Source organism: Parasteatoda tepidariorum, chromosome 8 (assembly GCF_982258835.1).
Source record: "Parasteatoda tepidariorum strain Cologne lab strain chromosome 8, Ptep-v5.0, whole genome shotgun sequence".
Lineage (NCBI taxonomy): Eukaryota > Metazoa > Arthropoda > Arachnida > Araneae > Theridiidae > Parasteatoda > Parasteatoda tepidariorum.
In genome coordinates, this window is record NC_141762.1 from 904,446 (window position 1) to 925,635 (window position 21,190).

The 21,190-nt window shown below is 27.3% G+C and overlaps 1 protein-coding gene across 1 annotated transcript in view; it reads left to right on the plus strand.

Moving 5' to 3' along the window:
• The window catches only part of LOC107440814 (uncharacterized), a 688,492-nt gene that overhangs the window by 10,502 nt on the left and 656,800 nt on the right, over positions 1–21,190 (plus strand). Inside the window, exons 7-8 of the mRNA XM_016053866.5 lie at positions 787–893; positions 18,200–18,326. Of these exons, the coding sequence (XP_015909352.3) occupies positions 787–893; positions 18,200–18,326 (234 nt within the window). The remainder of the gene's footprint in view (positions 1–786; positions 894–18,199; positions 18,327–21,190) is intronic.

The following is a 21,190-nucleotide window of genomic DNA, read 5'->3' on the forward strand; positions in this document are numbered from 1 at the left end:
GATTTCAAAAGTTTTTAACTATTTTATTCTAATTATATCTTTACTTTTATGTTTATGAATATATTAAATTCTATGATTTTAATATTCAAAGCATTAATGTTTGTCACATAACCTTTATGAAATTTCTTATTAAATAGAAATATAAAAATTTTTACTAACCAAGCAAATTCATTCTCACATTAAATAAATCAACGGTAACCATAGTTCATAAATCTTACCAACATTCTCTAAATGAACAGGTCTGACAATTTGTGAATAAAGTTTATTCAAGAAAAAGTTGGGATCGTGAAATGAACTGCGCCTAGAGGGTTTGTAAGCATGAAGTGAAAGTTTAGCATAATTTAACTAATTTGACTCTAGTATTAACTTAGTATAAAATGATAGTTTTCAGTTGTTTTGGAAAACATTAAAAAAATGTTCTAATAATTTATTTTCGTATTCTACAATCATCACTTAGAAAAATATACTTGAAAAATAAAATCTGTGTTAATTAGGAAAGTTGTATCAAGTTGTTTCATTAGCAATAATGCTTCAATTGTGTTATTTTATGATTACCTTTTATTTTTATTATTTGGTTTTTGTCATTCATTCAGATATTACTATTCGGTTTTTATGACTATGCAGTGATAAAAATATCTGTAGTTGATCTAACTATATGCGCTGAGCTATAATGTTGCTTCTTAAATATTAATGACTTATAAAAATTATAATTATAAAAGTATTAATAGCAAAACATTAGTTTAATAACAAAATAATTTTATTTATCGTTTATTTAATTTTATGCAGCTATGGATGTCAGTGCAGATCTTTATGAACTTGCCCGAACTCCTTTGACTGTTGTTTCTGCTGGTGTGAAATCAATTCTCGATATTGGCCGTACTTTGGAATATTTAGTTAGTAGAGATTTGTTTGTTTCAATCTTATATATTTCAAAAATTATGGGAAATATTTGAATGTATCACTGTTTTTTTCTTCTCTATATTCTTTTTTTTTTTTTTTTTAACAAAAAAATTTTTCTTTTTGCTTTTTTATAGTAACAGAACTGTGTTGCAATATAAACAAGAATATTTATTGTGTTTGAGAATGTTTTCAATTTTCATAGGTCTGTATAAAATCTTGTATAAAATCTCGTTGGGATATTTTGAAAATTAGGAACAATTGCATTCTTTTCTTTCAAATACCCGAAAAATCACTAATCTTAGAATTGTTGGCTTGAGAAATGTTATTGCGACACAATTTGAAAAAACTCTGGCATCTATTATAATTATTCTTTTCAAAAATTCCTTTTTTTTTTTCAGCAGAACTTTTATTTGATATTTTCACTTAGTGATATTTGGTTTCTCACAAAATTCTATTTTTAACTTATCAAATAAAAAGAAATATTTTATTTATTTATTAATTTTTTTTTTTTACTAAAAACTTGCTGTATATAGATAAAATAATATGGTCAGGAATTAAGTTGAAATTCTCAAATGTGTAGGAAAGTCACAGAATTTCTGAAATTAAATGGGAGTTAATTTTTTTGTATTATATACATTGTAATATGTAAAACAAATAAGACAAGTTTCATAAACATTTTCTTCTCATTATTAATGAAATAATGCATTAGTTTCAAATTCTACAAAGCTATAATCATTTCTTATTTTAATCTTATTTTTTAATCACTACATTCAGTAAGAACGTAGTGAACAACTCTGTTTGGATATTATTATTATTTCAAAGGAAATTTAGAACCTTTGGAGTAATTTTCCTATATTCTTTCATGTTCAGATAATAAATTGAAGTTAATTTTGTATATAGTAATGGTCTATAGTAATCAAATTAATGTCAATAAACTTAAAATAAGATTAGAATGTAGAATAACTTCTGAATTTTTCTAATCATTCTGTATATGTAGTATGTTTATCTGCCTTATCTTGTAAGTTTGAGACCCCGTGTAAGGGTCAAGCATTGTGACATACAAACTTAAAATACAGATGTTTTTTTTTTGGAAAAAAAATTTAAATCAATATGTATTCATACAAATATGAGAATGGAATCATGAAAATGTTTCATTGTTTCATCGTTACGTAAAAACAAATGTCTTGACAATTTTCCCTAATCACAGCAAACTTTATTTTAAAAACCGTACATCATGCTTATTTATATAATTTTTTTAATTTTCATAAATTGGTTTTTCGTAATCTGTACTATATTTTGTCTGTCTCTGATACACGACTGAATTTAATCTGATTTAATAGCTTTTAGGCATTATTTTTAAAATTCTATATCTATTTTATAACCAGTCTGTATATTTTGGATGTTTAACTTAGTTATTTTGCAATTTTTTTTTCTCGAGAACTACCAAATCAATGATTAAGACAAAAGAGCATTTTTTAAGAAAAACCAATTTGAAATCACACTACATGAAAAGAGAATCGGGGAAAAAATATGCATAGTTAGCCGTCTAATGTAAAAACATTTGTGTCGTATTATAATTTTTATTTAATGACAAGCATTTTTAATGCAAAACCAAACTAAATTTACACTACATGTTTGAGGAATCATGAAAACCTTTCATACTTAATTGTCTGACAAAAATAAATGTCATGATATTTTTTTCTAAGGTCCTTATAAGTATTTTTTTGTTAATCGTGTTTATTTATATTTTTATTTTTGAAAATTGCCATTCTATACTCTACCCACTAAAGCAACCAGAAAATAGATGATGTACCAGCTTTTGTTATCATCAGCTGCACAAATTGCAGTGAATTCAAGGCTAAGGAAGATCCTTTTGCAGGTAAATAAATAACTCATAATTTAAAAATTTTTTAGAAATAAAATTTTAATTTCTGTTCCTTCTATAATATTGATTAGACATTTCATTTCTTAAAATTTTAGGTAACCTGATCTAAGTTGGCACTGATAATAAGACAGAGAAGACGGAAGTTTTTATTTCTTTCGGAAGTTTTATTCCAGTAGTTAATTAAGTAAGTTCCATTTAAATTTTATTTATTTGTTTTCCAAGTCAATTTCTTTTAATTTAGATTTTTATTTTGTTTGCTTTGTTTCTGTGTGAAATGAAATTTTTTCTGTACACCTTTTTACCGTTAAGATTCACTTTTTTACTCTAGTTCTGTGTTTTTCCGAACTGACATAATTTCTGAAACTAATCATTTTATAGCTTTTTTATTTATTTTGTCTTATCTACTTTTACTTTAAAAATTTGTTGCTTAAAGATAATAAAAAAAAATTTTTTTTTCTGTAAAACTATTGCTAATACTTTTTTTTCATGTTATTTCTAAATAATTTAATTAAAATGATGTAAAATTCTAAATACAGTCAGGTCCCGTTTTAGCGAATTCCATGGGACCGAAGCTATTTCTACGCAATAATGAAAATTCGTTATACCGGTATTACGAATTTTCAACATTAACAAATATTATTTCGTTACATTGGGATTACTATTCGTAAGCAAAATCAATTTACAGTTTTGATATTATAATTTTAATCTAGATTTGGGAAAATATCAATGTAATATTAAAAGAGCGCACAAAACTAATGTAAACAATGAATTTATTAACACTTACTAATTAGGCAGATACATAATCAGTAATTTTTTTCTGAACAAATGATTTAGAACCAGTAGAAATTAAAAAATTTTCCAAATTATGTACATGTTCAAACAAAGTATCTGAAAAGTTTTTTTGTGCCAATAAAAATCTCTTTACAACTTCCAAATTGGCCAAGGCTTGTGAAGCTGTAGGTACATTGTTTTCTTCTGGACATTCTTCATCATCGCTGCTGTCTGAAAGTGATTTTTGTTTGTTTTCTTGAATCATATGTACAATATCATTGTCTGTCAATGCTTCGCATGTTCTAGCATCATCATCTGCAGTCAGAAAATCGTCAAGACTGACTTCGTTTGGCACTGATGTTTCTTTTGTCACATGTTCCCATAAAGGCTGCAAATCGATGATAACATCATTAATTTCATCGACTGTTTCATTCTCAATTGCCGAAATTAAATTTGCTTTCTTCCATCCATTACAGATGACTTTTTGGCTAATGTCTTTCCATGCTCCAGCAATCATATCCATTGCTTGCTTTACATCTGGTTTCGTAATTGCTTCTTTGTTTCCGATTTGCACAAGCATACGCCTCAGAAGTTGTGTTCGATACTTTCCCTTTACCACTTTAATTATACACTGGTCAAGAGGTTGTAAAATTGACGTACAATTAGGAGGAAAGTATTCGATGTGAATACATTCCAATTTTGGTGGCTCATTGTGGGGAGAACAATTATCAATAAGAAGCAGAATTTTTCTTTTCTTACGTTTCATATCTTCATCAAACTTAACCAACCACTCATTAAATATTCCAGTCGTCATCCACGACTAGATCTATAATCACAAGGTAGTGAATTTACATTTTTTAGGCACCTAGGTTTGGCAGATTTGCCGATAACCATAACTTTTCTCTTTTCAGTGCCTGACATATTGCAGCAAAACAAAGCAGTTAAACGCAGTTTTGAATTTCTGCCTCCAATGCATTTATCCTTTTTAAACGCCAAGGTTTTGTTTGGTAACAACTGGAAAAAAATTCCCGCTTCGTCTGCGTTCAAAACATCAGAAGGATCATAAGACCTAATTGCATCCGATATTTTTTCTGATTTCCAGTCATTCACAGCTTTTAAATCAACAGAGTTAGCTTCACCCCAAATTTGCTTTGCAACAATACCATAACGTTCCTTGAATCGATTCAACCAACCAACACTTGCTTGAAAATTTTCGTTTCCAAAAGTTCTTGCAAATTCTAAAGCCTTTTCACGAATGAGGGGCCCGGAAATTGGAATGTTTCGGGAGCGAATATCCTGGAACCATGCAAAAACATCTGCATCTACATCTTGAAAATTTGAAAGTCGTATCTTTTTTCTATGTGATCCGATCAATGCTGATTGCACTTGCTTGTTCCAACTTCGTTCGATTTTTTAAAAAAGTAGATAGAGTAGATGGGGATAGTCCATACTTTGTCGCAACGTCAGCTTTTTTTATCCCATGATCAACTTCTGAAATAATTTCCAGCTTTTCCTTAATGGAAAATTGTTTACGCTTTTGACCACTCATTATGCTTAAGAAGGAAAACAAAATGCTTGCAAACGTTGAAAGCAGACAAACTGATTTAACTAACCTTCTCCTATTGAAGTTGCACACCACTCTGGTAATTTTCTGAAACTTGTTTACACCCTTTTTACACCTTGAGTTCTTAGAACAGCTCTCTCCCCCTCTCCCCCCCTGTTGTAATTCAAGGAAGGAATTGTTCTGCTAAGGGTGGTCACTTTTAATCTATCATTCTTCACAAGCCCTTTCTATTGAATAGAATTCTCTCTTTTAAAAGCATGTGTATTTTGACTTCTTAAAACATGAATGAATCAATGCAAGGGTCAACTCAGGGTGGTCTCTTTCCAGTGATTCTTCTTTTTTTGACAGGTTTTTCACATTTGAAACTTATTAGTATTTTAAGGGTGATAAAACATTTCATTTCTGAGAACATTTTTGAAGAAATGTGTCTTGTTCATCAAAGAAAATAAGACCTGGTGTTCATTTTCGCCTTCGCTAAACCGGATAATTGATTTCGTAATATTGGTATTTTTTATACATTGTTTACATGGAAATACATTTGGGGATTCGGAAAATATTCGTTACTTTGAAATTTTCGCTATTTCGAATTTCGCAAAAACGGGATTCGACTGTAATGAGAAATTATGCCTGCTATTTTTGAATATAAGCCCATCTGTGTAGTATACGAGTATTTCTTTAAACATTTATCCAAAATTCTAAGCAAACATATATAAGCAGACAGAAAAATAAAAAATAAGACATGCTATCTTTGTATGCAACTTTAAACTTCCCTCTTAGTTTATATGTTTGAAAATAAAAATCCACTGAAAGTCCCATCCAATTGTTTCTTCCTACTTTTGTTCTCCCCCTCTCCTCAAGCTTTTCAACATTCTAGTAATTTGACTTTTCACATAGTAATTTGACTTGGACAATGTAAATTGGGCGTTAACAGCAAGAGCTATCTGAATCTGTCACACTTTACTTATTTTTGTTGGTTTGTTATTCTAATTGTTTACTGTTTTATGAGGAAAAGCGTGCAGTAAAAAAATCTTATTAATTTAAAAAATATTTTTGTCCTATTGCTATTCTTTATACGTTTCTTTTTCACTTTATTTTTAGGCATTTTATTTTCAACTTTTGTTATTTACTTTATGTTATTTGTATCTTCTACTATGTTATATCTTAAATGTTATTGAGTCATATTTAATAATCATATTGTCTTTAAATAATTTATTTTAAAAGATTTAAAATAAAAATTTTATTTTGGAAAATGTAATTATAAATTTACTAAAAGTGTAATAAAGCCCTCAGCTATGTTATTTACACTATAAAAAATAAATAAGCCTGCATTTAAAATAATTTGTGTTTTTAACTTTTTAGTCTTAATTCTAACTGTAGTTTGCAAATGTTGACTGCTATCTACTTGAAATCAAAGAGTTTTAAAATTTAGGTGATGGCCTTTAACTCCTTGTTTAACCAATAACTTCTGTAAAACTAAATAAAAAGCAATCTAATGAATGAAAAAGGCTAATGAATTTGAGGGTGCTTCTACTACAGACTAATGTACTTGAATAAATTACGTTTTTTTATAAATAACTTTAGTTTTGTTATTTACCTTTTGAATTTGACGAAGAATGGTAGATATAAAATCTGCAACTCAAATACAACTCTAATAAGCCCAAAGCACATTTTATTTTCATCAGAAATTAAGTACAAAAACTTCAAAAAAAAGTGTTTTTCTTCAAAAATATATTTTTAATATTTGTTAAATTTTCGAATTTTATTAAAAGTTTTTTATTTTTAAATAAAGTTCTATATTTTTTCATTATTTAAATATATTTTATAGAATGTTTTTTTTTATGATTAAATATATTATTAAATATTCATTATTGGTTGTAAAGTTTATGCAATTGTGTAATTTTTTTTATGTAGTGCTTCTTTACCTTGTATTCAAATAAAATTTGCATTTGACAATTTTTAGAATATATATAATATTATTATTTCAACTTAATTTACATATTCTGCATTTTCATTTATACATTTATTTTAGTATACTTTTTGCTTAGTAGTTCTTAATGATTAAATTCAATTACTTTCTGATTGTTTTTTTTATTTACAGATTTACAGACTGAAGAAGCCCTTGCATCTCATTATTTCACAATCAATTTAAAGAAATTAGAAGATTGATTTGAAATGAATGGTTGAATTTTATTTTATCGAAGTTTTACTCTGTTTCTATCTTTCTGGAATATACAGTCTTTCTAAATGACAGTATTAGTTTAACTGATAGTTTATTGTTATGTAGATATGTATTTTATTATATTTTATTCACATGTTATTAATATGTTGATTTGTTCTTAATATGTTGATTTGTTCTTAATATGTTGATTTGTTCTTAACATGTTAATTTGCTCTTAATATACACTTACATTGATTGTTAAATCTTTATTTACCTAATTACTATAAATTAACAGGAAAAAACTTAATCTTTTATTATTGTAACTAATATTTAGCAATATCTTCCCCTTTTCTATCTTCTCAATATCTTCTACTCAATTTTGCTGTTTTTATAGAAGCATGCTTCTTTTTTTTTTTTTTTTTTAATCCTGTTGTGTTTAACAATTCATTATCTCTTTTCATTATTTAGTCTAAAAAGTTTTGTACTTTTTTGTTTAAAAATAATTTCTTGTCATTTTTCTTCTCTTCTTTAATAATAATTTTAATTGAACATTAAACATAGTTAATAATTTAACAATCGTTTATGGTAAAATATGTAATACAAATATGACGTATTTTGCTAAATCTTTTGACAATTTCTGTTTTTGATTATTCAGTTTACTAAGCTGTAAAAATTTAGTGTTGTTAAGCATAACAAATCTCAATTTTAACTGGAAATAAATTTTATTGTTAAGATGAGCACTTCAGAAATTTATTTCTCAAACTAACTTAGTTAAATCTATGCTTTTGAACATGAATAATTTTTACTATTACTTATCTTTAAAATGATGCTCCATTTGTGTTGCTTGTATTTGTGTTAAAACCTTTTTTTCAAATAAGACAGTAAAAATCAAGTTTTCTTTTTAAATGAAAGCATGTTTTAAATTTAATATTAAAGCGGATAGTTTTGAAATATTTTCACACATTTGCATGCGCTTAAAAACCTTTGTTTTATTTTTAGAACATGAATATTTTCGTTAAAGAGTCCTTTCTAATACTGGTGCTATATGTTCTTCAATCAAATTGTAAATTTCACAAATATATGTTTATTTATCAAACCAAAGTCACTGAAATTTTAATCTTACGCTTGACCTTAGTTTTTCAATCAAAACTAAATTTTTAATGTTACATTTTAAAAATTCATCTTTGAAAGTTATACTTTAAAAAAATGTTATATTTAAGTTACTGTACTATATTTAGGATACAATTATTTCTCGTTTAGTTTCCAGCTGTAAAATAATCTCATTCACTTGTCAGTGGATCTGTGTTTTTTTTCCTTTTTAAAATTGCAGCCAACGATAGTTCTTTTTTAATGGGGAAAAATACCTTAACTATGCAATGCAGAAATTAGAACAATTTAAGAAATTTGATTAGCAAAACCTATAATTTTTGAACTCTAGTATTTTCTGTGTGTGTTTAAATGATTCCATAGATTTTACCTTAACTTTCAACATTTTCCATCATTAAAACTTCAAGCTTTTTTCTTTTTCCTTTTTAAAAGTTGTAATAATCCTTTTTAAAAAAAAAAAAAAAAATATATATATATATATATATATATATATATATATATATATATATATATATATCAGAGCTTTTAATATTATGGTGGACAAAAACCTTTATAAATTAGTGATATAAATTCGCCCCATAAAACCCATATTTTTGGGGCATAAATAATTTCTATGTATGCTCCTCATTTTAATAGTTTATACACTTTGCATTGAGTTGTTGAATGCAGTAAATTAATACTTTTAAAATTAATTTTAATAAGTTGCAACATAAAATCTGTGTTTTTGTCTCATTAATAGTTTCTATGTTTGTTTTTTTATTATAATTATAATAAAAAAATAATATATTTTAATAATATAGATATTTTATTAATAGATGTATTTTATTAATATTTATATATATATATATATATATATAAGTTCAAAATGAAGAATAAAACAAAGAAAAATTATAGAAATATGAAAAAAAGGGGGTGGGAAATAATAAGTAAAAAAAAAACAACAAACAATATTTTATTAAAAAAAAAAAAAAAGAAAGAAAAAAAAAAAAAAAAAGAAAGAAAAAGTGAAATGTTAATTAAAAAACCGGAAAAAAAGCCGGAAAAAAAAGATATAATCTTTTCTTCAGCCCACACGATTATATCCGCAAAACAGAGTGCTTTCTGATATTGTATCAATAAAGCCAAAGCAAAATATATTAATACAATAGTGTGAGGAGCACTCAAAAAATTTTTTTTAAAAAATAACTACATAAAAATAGATCATAAAAAGTAAATATAACATGTAAAAACAGATAATAAAATAAAAGAAAAAGAAAAATAAAATAAAAATAAAAAACATTAAAAAGGGGGGACTATAAAGCGAGTAGCAAAATCATAACAACTTACATGGACAGTTATTTTTCAAGAATGATTTAAAAATGTTTTCGCAGAAAGATTGCCAGATTACAAAATATGATAACAAAAGATGAAAACAAAAGCGCAAATTGAGTGTAACAAAAGGGTTCTAAAGTGTCGTTCTTACTGCACTGCTGAAGTGATTTGTTATTCTGAGTTTTGATTTGTTAGTTACCAAGGATGGGCCCGAAATGTATATATATATATATATATAGCACAAAAAAACAAAGAGAAAAACGAAAATAATTAATAAGTTTTATTAACTGCGCATAAGCTGCAAGTATATAGAACTCATAATATAAGCTAAAAAATTGAGAAAACATGGGAAAAAACACAAAATAATGACAAGAGAAAAAAATCATCAGCAACAATATTTTAAAAGAATTTAAAAGATCATAACCTTTAATACCCTAAAAAAAAAAAAAAAAAAAAAAAAATTAATTAAAATTTGGAAAACAAAACCAAGAAAAGACACAATCTCCTCATCAGCTCACACGACCACATCCGCAAAATGAGCGCTTTCTAATATTGTAATAATATAGCCAAAGCAAAATATATCAATACAACAGTGTGAGGAGCACTCACAAAATCCCAAACGAAATTGGAACACACCAAGTAAAAAACATGCACGGAAAAACAAAGAAATATATCAAGCAAAAAACTGAAAACAAAATGCAAAGAGACTAGAGATCAGTACACGAAAAGAAATCCACACAGTGAGGAGCGAATCAAATGAACTCACGCGTACCGGAATCTTTCAAGAATGATTTATAATATTTTCGCAATAAGATTGCCAGATTACAATATATGAAAACAGAAGTATAAATAAAGTGATATCTTATGGCACGTTCTTACTGCAAAACTGAAGCGCGTCTAATTTGTTAGTTACCTTGGGTGGGCCCGAAAATGGATGCGCGCAAGGTAATAATATAATACAGGATAATTTAAAGCTTGTAATTAAAAAGTTTGAAAATTAAAACAACTATTAAAAAAAAAGGAAAAGAAAACAGGATTTACTTATTTTGAATTGATTTTTAGCAGGAGTCAAATTATTATTGCTGCTGAAGTCCGAAAATTAAGCTCAAAGAGCAATGCCCTAAACACACGAAATTAGAAGACGAACAAAAACGGAAACAAAAAGAAAACGAAAGTAAGCTAATAGTAGATAATATTAAGCGCTAAAGCTGCTTTAAATATGATCACTATAACATAGCACAAAACCAAACTAAAAACGGAAGCAAAAAGAAAACGGAAGTAAGGTAATAGTAGATAATATCAAGCGCTAAAGCTGCTTTAAATATGATCACTATAACATAGCACAAAAAAACAAAGAGAAAAACGAAAATAATTAATAAGTTATTCCGTTTTCTTTTTGCTTCCGTTTTTAGTTTGGTTTTGTGCTATATATATATATATATATATATATATTTTATTAATATCTATAATTAAACTGCATAATCTTTGTGTTTGATTTTTCATAATATGAGACATTTCTTGAGATTCAACAAATAAATCTTAAATTATTTAAGATTTTTCTTAAATAGCAATAATAAATAACAAACTCTGAGTATTTCATGTTATAAGATCTGTAACACAAATAGATCGTAGTTAAAGAAAATTTATATTATTAAGTTTTTTTATTTTCTACTGAAGAGCAGGGGTCTGTCCAGGATAAATTTACTACCATAAAGCGGTGCCTTCACAAATTCAACTTTAGGAAAAATGCTTTTAAAAAAGCAAGTTTAAAGATTTTCCTGCCCGCCTTTAAAAAATTTTTTTTTTTAAATCCCCGTAAGAAACAATACATCGTGGTTTAATTCCGTATGCATGAATAGGTAGCATGTGATTGGTCAGATATTGTGGTGTGGTAAGCCTAACTGGTCGCTTATGCCATTTTATAGCAAGATTTTTTTTGCAGTTTTTTTAAAAATTAAATGACAAGTTGAAATTCGAACATTATTCTAAACATTCGAACACTGTTCTAAATTTATTCTCACAGACTTATATTATTTTATGAAAAATTTTTTCTCTGTGAAACTTTTTTCTATATGACCCAGTGAGATATGTTCTCATAATGAAAATAATTTTAAGTGCAAGTACTGTTAAATGCATGTTTTTTTTTTTTTAAAAACATTCCAGTTGAAATGTAACAATGCACAATGATTTTTATGGTTTTTTAAATTTGGATACAATTTTATGCTCAAAATTTTACAATAGCTAAATTATTTTTGAATGTATGGGGAAAAATATATTAACATTTACCAGTCATAAATAATTTTTATTTATGGTGACTATTTTTGAAAATATCTTCTTTCTTTACCATATTGTGTTGATTTTTTTAATATAATTTTTAATTTTCCCAAATTATGTTTAAATTTTCGCAAAATTGGTACCTCTCATAAAAACTTAGACAGACCCATGAGGGTTGGAACAGTTCAATGATGATTCATATTTTCAAATTGTTCAGCAGACCATTATATGCCAAAAATACCCTACAATTTTCATTCAGGCAATAAAATGTGTCTGTATATTGTGTTGTTATATAGTGGATATTCAAAAACTTATATGGTATCTATTTGTAAGCAATACTAAGGAGCTGTTTGCTGTAAAAATTTGACACAAATCACTATATTGCCTGATTTCCTGCAATTGTATATAATCATTTAATAATGTAATTTCTGTTGGCTCTTTTTAATACAAATTCCAATAAAGCATATCAAAATAGGAATTAAAGAGATGTTTTCTTCAGAGATTCCAACATTTGTTGTAACTTGTTAAAAATATTCAACAATAAATAAAACTAATCTTGAAAACTGTTTAATTTTATTGGTTGTCTTCTATTTTTTTTATCCACAACTATAGCTATTAACAATATTCTTGTATGGGCAGTTAAGTTTGTTTTTGTGAAATCTATCATTGTTAAAAAATAAAAGCTTTGAATTAAAAATAAATTTTAAATATAGGAGTTTATCGGAACTTTATTAGTAATTGGTAGTTGTTCCAGTTATACAGTATTTTAATTATCTATGTTTTATGTTGTGTTATAAAATGAGCTCACTGTTCCATCTCCTGTCCGCTTCCCTCATCGAGTGGTTGCTTCTCATCCATTGAAGGGGGGGGGAATGGTTTATGTCCATTTTTTACGAAAATTACGATTGGATTGCCACCTGTTGTGTTTTGAGGATGGCTAAATTTTGGGGTATCAATAACATGGAAAATCAGTGCATCCATCTTCTCATTTTATTCAGTGAAAGTGGGTCGAGTTGTGAAAAAACTGTTCCTGTCCGTGCACAAATTCGTTACCCCCCCCCCTCCACAGGGGGGGGGGGTAACGAATTAACGGGAAAAAAAATAATTACTTTTAATTAGTTTAACGGGAAAAAAATAATTACTTTTTCTCTCTTGATCTTCTTTAAAGTTACTTTTTCTTAAAAGTTGATGGAAAAAAAAGATCTGTTTGCTTAGAAAATATAGAATTGTTATAATTTTATGCAAGCACATCTAATTAGTATTTTTTTTGTAAAGAAATCAAAGGATAATTGGATTTTAAAAATAATAAAATGCATTTGAGAAAAAAATAACTTATGATTACAGGATATGCAATACAAGAAACAGTAATAAATGAAAAGCAATTTTACTTGTTAACAATATATAATGATAACCCTTTATCATATAACAGTTCGCAATGGAATCAGTTTTTAAATTTTTAAAAATTTCAATATAGTTATGAAGATTTGTTTCTGGAAACATCTAACTTCTCTTTTATTTTTTCATTTTTTTGTTATTATTTTTTACATCAAATTAAGCGCAAGCTTATAAAAGAAAAATTATAAGAGAAATTTTTTCTCCATGATAATGATTAAAAAATTATTAAAAAAAACTGTAAATTAACTTTCAAGTGTTATCAACTTTTAAGTGTTAAAATGTAATTTAACACTTAAAATTGCAATAACTTTCAAACAAATTGGAATTTTGAAGAAAAAAAAAAGGAGACTGTTGAATTTATAAACAAATATGGCCCTTTTAGTATGCAAATATTTAACACTGTAGTTGTATTCCTGCGGCCTGTAGAACGACCCGTAGGGTATTTTTTTAAACAAGTTGAAAAATTAATAATTTTCGAATGAATAATTAAATGTTTCCTTTTATTTTATGCCATTGTACTCCTGTTTATTTTTCTACACGTATTAGTAATTTTGAGTTTTATTAACAAAATGCAACATTGTGGTAAACACGCAAATCAGCTCTGGACTTTACTATTTTTTTTTTCAATACAGAGAGAAAATATTAGTTGTAAATAAGCGTTTCTGGACTTTACTATTTTTTTTTCAATACAGAGAGAAAATATCAGTTGTAAATAAGCGTTTCCTCTAAACTGTTAATGAATAATTTGTTATGCTTAGAAAATATAAACAATTCTATTTTTTATAATGAGGAATGCTGAAGTTATATACTGGGTATCTGCGCACCTGGAAAGTCATGAATTTTGTTATTGAACAAAATTTGTCATGATTTTAACTATTTTTTAAAAGAAATCATGGAAAGTCATGGATTTAGTTCGCTGAAAAATTTTATTTTTAAAACGGAATTTTTTGGTGTTCCGAATATCTGAATCTGTAACAAAATCCCCACTCACAGTCATCTTTTATTACAATATAAAATGTTTTTATCAGGCTCTTTAAAAATTATGGTGCTCTTTCAAAAAAATGAAGGAAAAACCTTTCTGGAGCAAATTTTTTTTTTAAGCTTCTGTGATTTCAGAATTATTATAATTATTTTTTTATTTTATCAATTTAACATTCTAGCTGAAGCAAGCCAGTCATTGGCGAATTTTTTTTAATTCCGAAATGGGAACAGAAAAATCAGGAGTATTTCTTTTCTTTCGGATGAACAAAAAAAGTATCTTTAGAATAATTCGGCAGAAAAAAATATTTGCTTTTGTATTTTTTCAGCTATTTTATTGCTTCAACTCTTTCTTTACTCTATTTTTTAAATTTAAAATCTATAAACATGAAAATGCAGAGTGTAACAGTTTTGTTTATACCTATCATTTCAATGAATGTCATTATAATGCTTTTTTAAATTTATTGTGTTTTTGTTGGAGAAAATAGTAACTTCGTTAAGTCATGAAAAATTCTTGGAATTAGTCATGGAAAGTCATGAAAATTCATGAATTTGAAAATCTAAAATGTAGCAGATACCCTGTATTTATGAGGGAACATGAAGAATAAACAAGTATTTTTTTAATTTTATTTTTTTTTAATTATTGCGACTTTAAAAAAAAATCGTAGGGGCCGCTGTTGTATTGGGGTGTTTACCCTAACGTTTCATTTTGTTTTACTGCACAAAAACTTTTAAGACTTAGAAATTTGAAATTGCTGAATTATATATGAAAAAGTACAGGGAGTTTTAACATTAAGAAAAATTTAACATTTGATAATTAGTTCGAGAATCATCCATTGTGAAACTCTTAGTAAAAAAATACCACGATGGGTTGATCTGTAGCCTGCTGAAATGCAAGTACGGAGTTTAAATATAAGGGACTGAAAGAGCCACTTTCATTTGTGAATTAAATATGATTCTTTTTTCAAAATTCCAATTTGTTCTGAAATCACTGCAATTTTAAATACCTTTTCACACTCTTTTGCTTTAAATAAAGATTATTTTTTTATTGTTGAAGAAAATTTAATCTCTTTCTCTAGAGATTTTCCGTTTATAAATTCATACTTTGACTTGATGTAAAAAGTAACAAAATATTGAAGAAATAATAAAGAAGAAAGTTATTAGATGTTGTCAGAATCTGACAATTCTATATAGGGTACAGTTAATAACAGCCCTTTGAATTCTTATTGAGCCAAGATACCGTGAATGTTGGTCCAGTGAGGGTTATTTTGCTGCTTTATTTAATAAGAGTTTTTCAAATGTCTTTTGAATATAAAAGCAATTGTAAAAGTGTGATTCAAGGCTATAATTATATCATCTTGATCTGCTCGGACATGACAAAAGTGTTGGGCTTTTTGACGTTATGCGCTGTTTTCGGTATTAGCAAAGGTTAAAGATAGACTAACTTAACCTGTTTCAAACTCACAGCAGTTATGAAAATAGCATGCGATGTCTTCGAAAGACAACTGAACTGTCGATCCAATTTTTGGGTTTAATACTACTAATGTTCAACTCCGTAGCCTTGTAATTTTGAACCAATCCAGAAGACAAGGAAACTCCTGGATCGGTACCCCCAGAGGTATTGATTTGTTATGGGAACGTGGAGGACATTGAGACTCGAATTCCTCCGTGTAGTCTTTCGAAGCAGTCCTTCCTTACAGGAATTAGAATATTTTATTTGCCATGTAAGTCGTTCTGTTGGTAACATCAATCAGTATAAGTATCGAAGGCTTGGTGCAATTGAATGACAAGTCACGTTTTCAAACAGTTCAGGATAGCGTTTTTAAGCACCTGCTTAGAAACAATATTTAATTACACTTTAATGTAAAAATTTCACTTTTGTTTAGATTTTTGAATGTTTGGAACCAGATAACTATTGGGTAATATCTTTTCAAAAAAAATTTTTTTTTTAGAAAAATAATAATAATTAAATATATAAATTATTTAATATTGGGTCTTTTTTTAATATCTCAATTAATTTCCTCCAATCAACAATTAGATTCTTTTTTTTTTCTTTTTGATGATTTCTTTTGCGAATTTTATCATTATATCGAATCTTATCATTGTATTTTCTTCAGTTTTCTCTACAAAATACTATGCTGCTAGGCTGTCGAATTTTATCTTAATATTGCAAATGAACTTTTTCTTAAAAGCTTTTTTAAGCGCTAACTATTTTTAAAGCTAACCAGTTTTAGTGATGAATATACTAATGAAAGTGGAAAAAATTTAAAGTATGCAAATTTATTTGTGAAGGAATTAAACCAATTATTTTGAGGTTAGGAATTTTTTCTTCTCTTTTGCTTCAGTTTGCTTTAGTTTTGTTAAGTGTGAAGTCGGCTTAAGCTCATTATTTATTTTGGTACCTCAAATATAATCTTATTATCAGGATTATATCCATAATTTAATTTATTCTAATTTTTTTTTTACCTTATCGACAAAACGGTATTTTTAATTAGAAATTACATAATCAAATATGTCATGATTTCTTTTAAAAGATAACGCCGCTGATGTTGGAAAAAAGATTTTTATTTTATACTACCACAAAAAATACATTAGAAATATTTTTTTACAGATATCATCTATTTATATATTTCTTAAATGCAACCATAAACTCGGTTATTTCTCTGCCCCTATTTGGCCTCTCGGTTTATGCAGTTTGCTCTACATATGTCACTGTGACAGACAAAAATTAAATAGGGTACAAGCTGTTTAAGTTAGTGCTATTTCGAGACCCATTAAGTTAAACAGAATAAAAAACAAATTATTTTTTTTTTAAAAATTGATGAAAGCTCAAACATACCCATTTTTATGTTTTTATTGTGATAACCTATTAAGTTAAACAGAAAAAAAATCAATAAAAAATTGTTCTTAATCTGATGAGTCTCTATAGATTCGCCATTTTAAATAGTTCGTACCCTATTTAATTATTCTTTGTTACAGCACCTTCTGTGAAGCAAACTGCATACATCTAAGGTCAAATAGGGCTATTTTTTCTGAAAAATCCGAATCTGCAATAAAACACTGGAATTCATAATTAATATTTCGTCTCCAGATGGTGGGGTAGAAGATGCGAGTTTGGTACCTCTGAGTACCAAACTCTCTCTCTTTTAATACCATTAAATACTACAGCTGAGAATTTGGGAGGTGGGGATTAATAGAAGGAAGAATTTAATGATTAGATATAATATAATAAATCCCCGCAACAGCCCGTTGTCTGCCAGAGGCGTCCTTCATGGAGGTTAATGTTCTACAATTTCGTGACCAACAGCATAATTATGGCAATGTGCGTCAACAAAGGCTATCCTTACTTCTCAGGCCAGCTGGTACCCATCCATCTGAAGTTTGGTGGACTTCAAGCCAGTTCCGGGAACCGAATCCCAATTCTTCACAATGAAAATGTAATACCTTAACCAGTGAGTCATCGTGGCTTAGTAGTTGCCACGATATCAAATATTTGCCCTGTTTAGATTTTTGAATATTTGGAACCGGATCACAACTCGGTAGTATCTTTTTTTAAAAAAAATATTTTTTAGAAAAGTATTAATAATAATTAAATATATAAATTTTTTAATTTTGGGAAGCTCTGAATCTTTTTTTTTTTAAATATCTCAATTAATTTCCTCCAATCAACAATTAGATTCTTTTTTTTTTTTCATTTTGAAGAATTTTGATTATTTCTTTTTGGGGTGTTTAAAAATTATAACTTAAAAGAGCTATAGAATGTGCAATTTAATGTGTCCAACTAGGGCATATAGAGATGAGAAAAACATGTTCAGAATATTTTTTTTGAGTTGTAATATTTTTTTCTTATATTTAGGAAACCTTAGGAGTCTGTGTTGCTTCATTTGGCCCTTCAAAGGATTTTCCAGCTTTTTTTACTCCAAAAAGTGGGTTTTTCGCTGCTTGCCATGTTTCAAATCCAAAAGAAGCTGCTGAGCTTATTGGTAAGTGTTTAAAAATTACATCTAATTCACTAGAACTTGATTTGTTGTTTCTTACGTAATAACCAATCGCCCATTTCATAAATATTTATTTTCCTAAAAGCTAGTCTTTTAATTTGTACTTTCCTACCTTTTATGATTCCGTATAATCATCGTTCCGTATAATTCATTCTACATCTTACTGTGGATTCCGAGATAAATTGTAACCTAAAATGAAGCGAATTTGAGATAATTACACAGCTTCCTTATCCTATATATTTTTAAAGATTTTCTCCCTCTATCTTTCGAATTGTGAAAAAAAGCAATTAAAATGTTCTCTTAATAACATTCGTTATTTTCTTGAAAGTGAATGGATATTCTTTATGCAAATCGCATAAGAACATTATGCAATTTTCTATACAAATCACATGAGAACATTCTTTATGCAATTCTTTATACAAAGCGTATAAGAATATTCTTTATGCAAACGCAGTCGAACACTCAGTTTTTAATAGGTTTGATCAAGTAATATGTCATAGCCAATCCTCCGTGACATTAATATTTACTTTCAGGAAAGCTATTCTCGTAATTTATACGCTCCGTAACTTTTCGGTTTTATATAATCACCATTTCGTATAATCCATTTCACATCTTACCGCGGATACTGAAATAGGTTGTTACCTAAAGTGGTACAAACATTAAAACATTCCTATACATTTTAAAGATTTTTTCATTCAAGTTTTTGTATCGCGAAAAAAAGCAATTTGAATGTTCACATCATAACATTCTTTATTTTTCTGAAAGTGAATGGAGTTTCTTCATGAAAATCACATAAGAACATTATTCATACAAATCTCATGAGAACATTCTTTATGCAAATCGCTCAAACATTCAGTTTTTAATAGTTTGATTATATACTAGCCCAGTCATAACCCAGCCTCCGTTAGATTAATATTTACTTTCAGAAAAGCCATTCTCTTAATTTATACTCTCCCTAACTTTTACGATTTCGTATAATCACCATTTCCAGTGATCCATTCTACATCTTACCGCGGATTCGCCGAGATAACTTGTAACCTAAAACGGTACAAATTTGAGATTTTATACCATCAGGCTAAGGCAACAATCTGTGCTAAGAACAATGTGCTGCCAAAAGATTGCCTTATTAGCAAAAGTTTCTATAGCAGACAGGGCCTCATTAGTTGCGCTCAAGTGCTTTAATCTCTCAGAGACTAATGATTCTGTTAAGGCTTCTCTCTTCCAATTGCGGAAGAAAGTTCTTTTGGAAATGGAGAACATTTTATTGTTCTTCTTTTTGGTTCATGTAAAGATATTTCTTCCGTTGTTTAAATAATGGGAAGAATCTGCTTTTAGAATTCTCAACCTTGAATAGAACGGACGATCGAAGCATTTAGAATTTAAGCCAATTGGAAACCTTTTTGATTTCATTATCTCACTAATTAATATATACATAGTTTTTTAAAAAAATCTATAGACGATTTCTTGATTTGCAAATTTTATTCAACTTTGAGTTATTTCCTATTTATATTTACTCTCGAGTTTATTTTTTCTTACATTTACTTTTAAGAATTGTACTTTTTAATAATACTAGTAATGAGCAGGGCTAGGATATTGATGACAAATGTATCCTTTTTGAATTTTTGAACGTTATTTTCAAAAAAAAGTATTTAAAAAAATATTATTTTATTATGGATTTTTTTAATCAATTTTTTATAAATTTCGATTGTATTTTTAAAAAATTTTATTAGCAATTTGATTGTGAAATTATCCTTATCGCGTGTTTATTTATATTTTATTTTATTCATAAATTACATATTTATTTTAATTGTTACTTTATTTTCATAAAATTTCTAAATACAGATTACGAGTTATAATTTTTTTTAAAGATTAATGCATAACATGGCGTTGAAAATTTAACTGATATTATTTTTCATTTTAAGTTAAATTTGTGACGATTTTTAGAAGCTATTTTTGTATTTTTTAAGGGTATTTTTTATAAGTTTTTAAACTATCAATATCCAAGACCTGATAATAATTTTTATTTTATTAAAAACTATGTTTTTAAATTGTCAGTTCTCTGAAACCTATAAAATGGATGATTTCAGACTTAAGTTTGAACAGTTGAGTTTGAATATATATATATATATATATATATATATATATATATATATATATATATATATATATATATATATATATATATATATATTATGACTGGTATTATGGCATCTCGCTGGAAATAAGTTTTTATGGCCTACCCCTACCGAATGTAGAAGGAAAAATGGTTGAATATGGCAGTTCTTGGCTATCTGGAGTTGGCATCGAGCCAAAAGATACTGAATTATCCTTATTTTCAAGGGATGAACTTCGAAAAAAAAACATGATCTACTTAATCTGATAACATAAAGCCACCGGCAAAGGTATAAGTAAAGGATAGATACTTGAGAAAATTATTGATTATGATAATTTTTGCCTATAAGGAGTGGATCTCGAGCAATAGTATTATTACGAATGATACTGAATATAACTACCGTAAACCGGGGCGAGTCTACCCATTTTTTCAGTTTGTCAACTTTCAAGTGGTCAAACTTTTGCAAATATTAAAGAAAAAGGGCTTTTAATAGGTGTTTCGGAATCGCTATTTATCCCTCTTTAAAGCTGTGAAATCGATTTTAGAAAATATTAACAGTTACACTGTTACTGTATATTTTTATAGAACTGCTGACAAATCTCTTGTATGGGGCGAGTCTACCCATTCTACTAAAATGAATGTTAACATTGTAAATAATCAAATTTTACTATTAAATTGTTATTTTAGTTACTATGTAGGATATTTATGAAGTAAAATTCATAACTTTATTATATAT